The 2,651-nt window shown below is 27.1% G+C and overlaps 1 protein-coding gene across 1 annotated transcript in view; it reads right to left on the bottom strand.

Moving 5' to 3' along the window:
• The window catches only part of LOC107641353 (polygalacturonase At1g48100), a 5,527-nt gene that overhangs the window by 980 nt on the left and 1,896 nt on the right, over positions 1-2,651 (bottom strand). Inside the window, exons 2-6 of the mRNA XM_021103033.1 lie at positions 2,136-2,267; positions 1,646-1,840; positions 1,435-1,476; positions 630-837; positions 165-355 (exon numbers count right to left, since the gene is read on the bottom strand). Coding sequence (XP_020958692.1) covers positions 165-355; positions 630-837; positions 1,435-1,476; positions 1,646-1,840; positions 2,136-2,267 — 768 coding nt within the window. The remainder of the gene's footprint in view (positions 1-164; positions 356-629; positions 838-1,434; positions 1,477-1,645; positions 1,841-2,135; positions 2,268-2,651) is intronic.

Consider the following 2,651-nt stretch of genomic DNA (forward strand, 5'->3'; position numbering starts at 1 on the left):
TTTTAAGTAATATTTTTAAAAAAATATTATTTAATAATAAAAAAACATTATTTTAATTTTAATAATATTTTTTAAAATATCATGATTTTCGTAATATAGTCATTCTATAGTGAGCTATGTATATATGTACGTATATGGTAATTAATTAATTAATTAATAGATACCTGCCATGACTTGATTCTGACAGCAGTTAGGGAATTTTGGATATTAATATTTTGGACAGTGACATTTGAAACAAAGGCTTTGGTGTTATCCTTTCCTAGGCCTCCAATGCTGATACCATGACTTGGTCCACAATTGAGGTCTTGTATGAATATGTTGGAACATCCGGTTTGTATAGACACACAATCATCTCCTGAAATATAGTTAACTATATTGTAATAACACATTTAATTTATTATTAGGATCATGATGAAAAACTGAAAATTGAATATGCCTTTTCTAAAGTTCTTGTTATTGAGTACTTTAGAGAGTAAAATAATGCAGTTTTGAACTATGAAAAACAAAATAATTAATAATTTAAAATAAAAATAAAAATTATTATTTTTGAGAAAAAAAATTGATTACCTAAAATTACTCAATTTTAAATAGTATATACACTTTAAAATATTTGAATGCATGAAAATTACCGCAAACAAGTGTACTGCTATGGAGGACCACATTCTGGGATTCTTGCAAGTGGATTCCATCTGTGTTGGGGCTATCAGCAGGTGATGAAATTTTGATATCAAAAACTTGAACATTTGTGCATGAATCAAACTTTAGATGCATTTGTTGACTATTCTGAATTGTTATGCCTGTCACTGTTACACCATCGCTTCCATAGAATCTAAGTGCCTGCATCCATGTGTTGAAAATAATAAATAGAAAGAAAGATAAATATAATAGATTAAATACAAACTTATTTATTGAGGACTAATTTATTGCGGATTTAAACTCTATTTAAGAGTTTATTATTGAAAAATAGGTTGTTATATGTACGAAATAGAATTGGAACTCTCAATTTTTTTAAGAATATTTGAATGAACTAATCACTCTATCAGCCTAAATTAATTTAAAAATAAGAGAATAATATAAAAAATGCAATGAACTTCTATAATAATAACCTCATAACTAACCCCAATTAAAATAAGAAAAAATTTAGGGGCCAGCAATTTTGTTGAATTCTGGCCAGTATATAACCAGCAAAAAAAAATGAGTCATTGAATAAAATCTCACACCATTAAAACTATTATTAATAGTTATTTAATAGTTACAAATCACAAAAGTTGCTGGTCCTAGCATTCCTCGTAATACTTGCAACAAACTCTATAATAATATATATACTCTAGCTGCCTCCGTTATTATTATATATAAAGAAATAGAAGACATACATTATGAGGATTTTTGTTCCATTAAAAAAAAAAGGTTCATTATTGTAAGTGCAATACTTACCGTTGGTTTAGTGCTTGGTAATTTTCCACTGCTTGGAAGCACCTATTTGACATAATTGTGCGATTATTAATATAATATTCACTAAAAAGTACTAAAACTGAAAGAAAGATAAAGACATTTTAAAAGGAGGGGAGTTATTATTATTATAAAAATAAAAAAACTTATTTCTAGAAATTAATTAAAGACACAAAAATGCTAAGATATTATTTACCGAAAAAGGAGATGTGGTTGATTCTTCTACGGATGAATCATCATCATTATTATTATTCCACCAAACTGAACCTTGACCATCAATGACACCTTTACCCTTTATTGTAATCTTATTAAGCTTTGTGAACTCAATCCATTTCAAGCTCCCTGAGCCCCAAGATTTAGGGTCTGTGGGCGCAATGATTTTCCCATCCAACTTCATTATTTTTTTATTAGAAAAAAAAGAAAGAAATATTATTAAATATGCATGGGTTACATATATGATAAAATTAATACAAGGATTTAAACAATGTGTTCGCATGCAGTTGTCTTCATATGAAGTTGATAGTTAAAAATTATTAGACTGTAATTTAGTCAAATTTGCCAATTATTTAACGGTTTTTAATTAAATATCAACTTGATAAAGACAACTGCATATAAGTTTTCACCTTGAACATTTGTAACAACAGAAAAAAGTAATAAATTAAGTCATCATCATCATCAATCATCACCTGAAAAACAATGTTTTGTCTACAATTAGGGCCTGCAAAGGATATTGGTTTGATCAAGAACACTTTGCCAGAAGGAACAACCATTGTTGAGGAATCTATCTTGCAAGCTGCTTCCCATGCATCTTCAAAGGCCTTTTTTTTTTTGGAGTGGTAATAATACCAAGTTGATTGATAGTTAATAGAATAACTATGCCACACTTAATATATGGTTTATAATATATGAGAAGTTTTATTTGTAAATTAAACAAAATTTAGTATTTAAACAATATAATTTTAACCCGTTGACTGATGCTATTATTAGTCTAATCAGGCATTGATGATGATTCGATTCTCCTCTTGAGTATGAAAAAGTTTTAAAATTTCAGATCAATTGTGTTTTAAATCAAGAGACTTATAAGATAACAAGAAATTAGTCATTATGTTTAATTAACATTGAAATATTTTTGTAACTAACCATAAATTAAAAAATAATTTTATTTTAGAGGATTGATAACAAATATATGTTATAATACATAC

This window comes from Arachis ipaensis, chromosome B05, assembly GCF_000816755.2.
Source record: "Arachis ipaensis cultivar K30076 chromosome B05, Araip1.1, whole genome shotgun sequence".
Classification (NCBI taxonomy): Eukaryota; Viridiplantae; Streptophyta; class Magnoliopsida; order Fabales; family Fabaceae; genus Arachis; species Arachis ipaensis.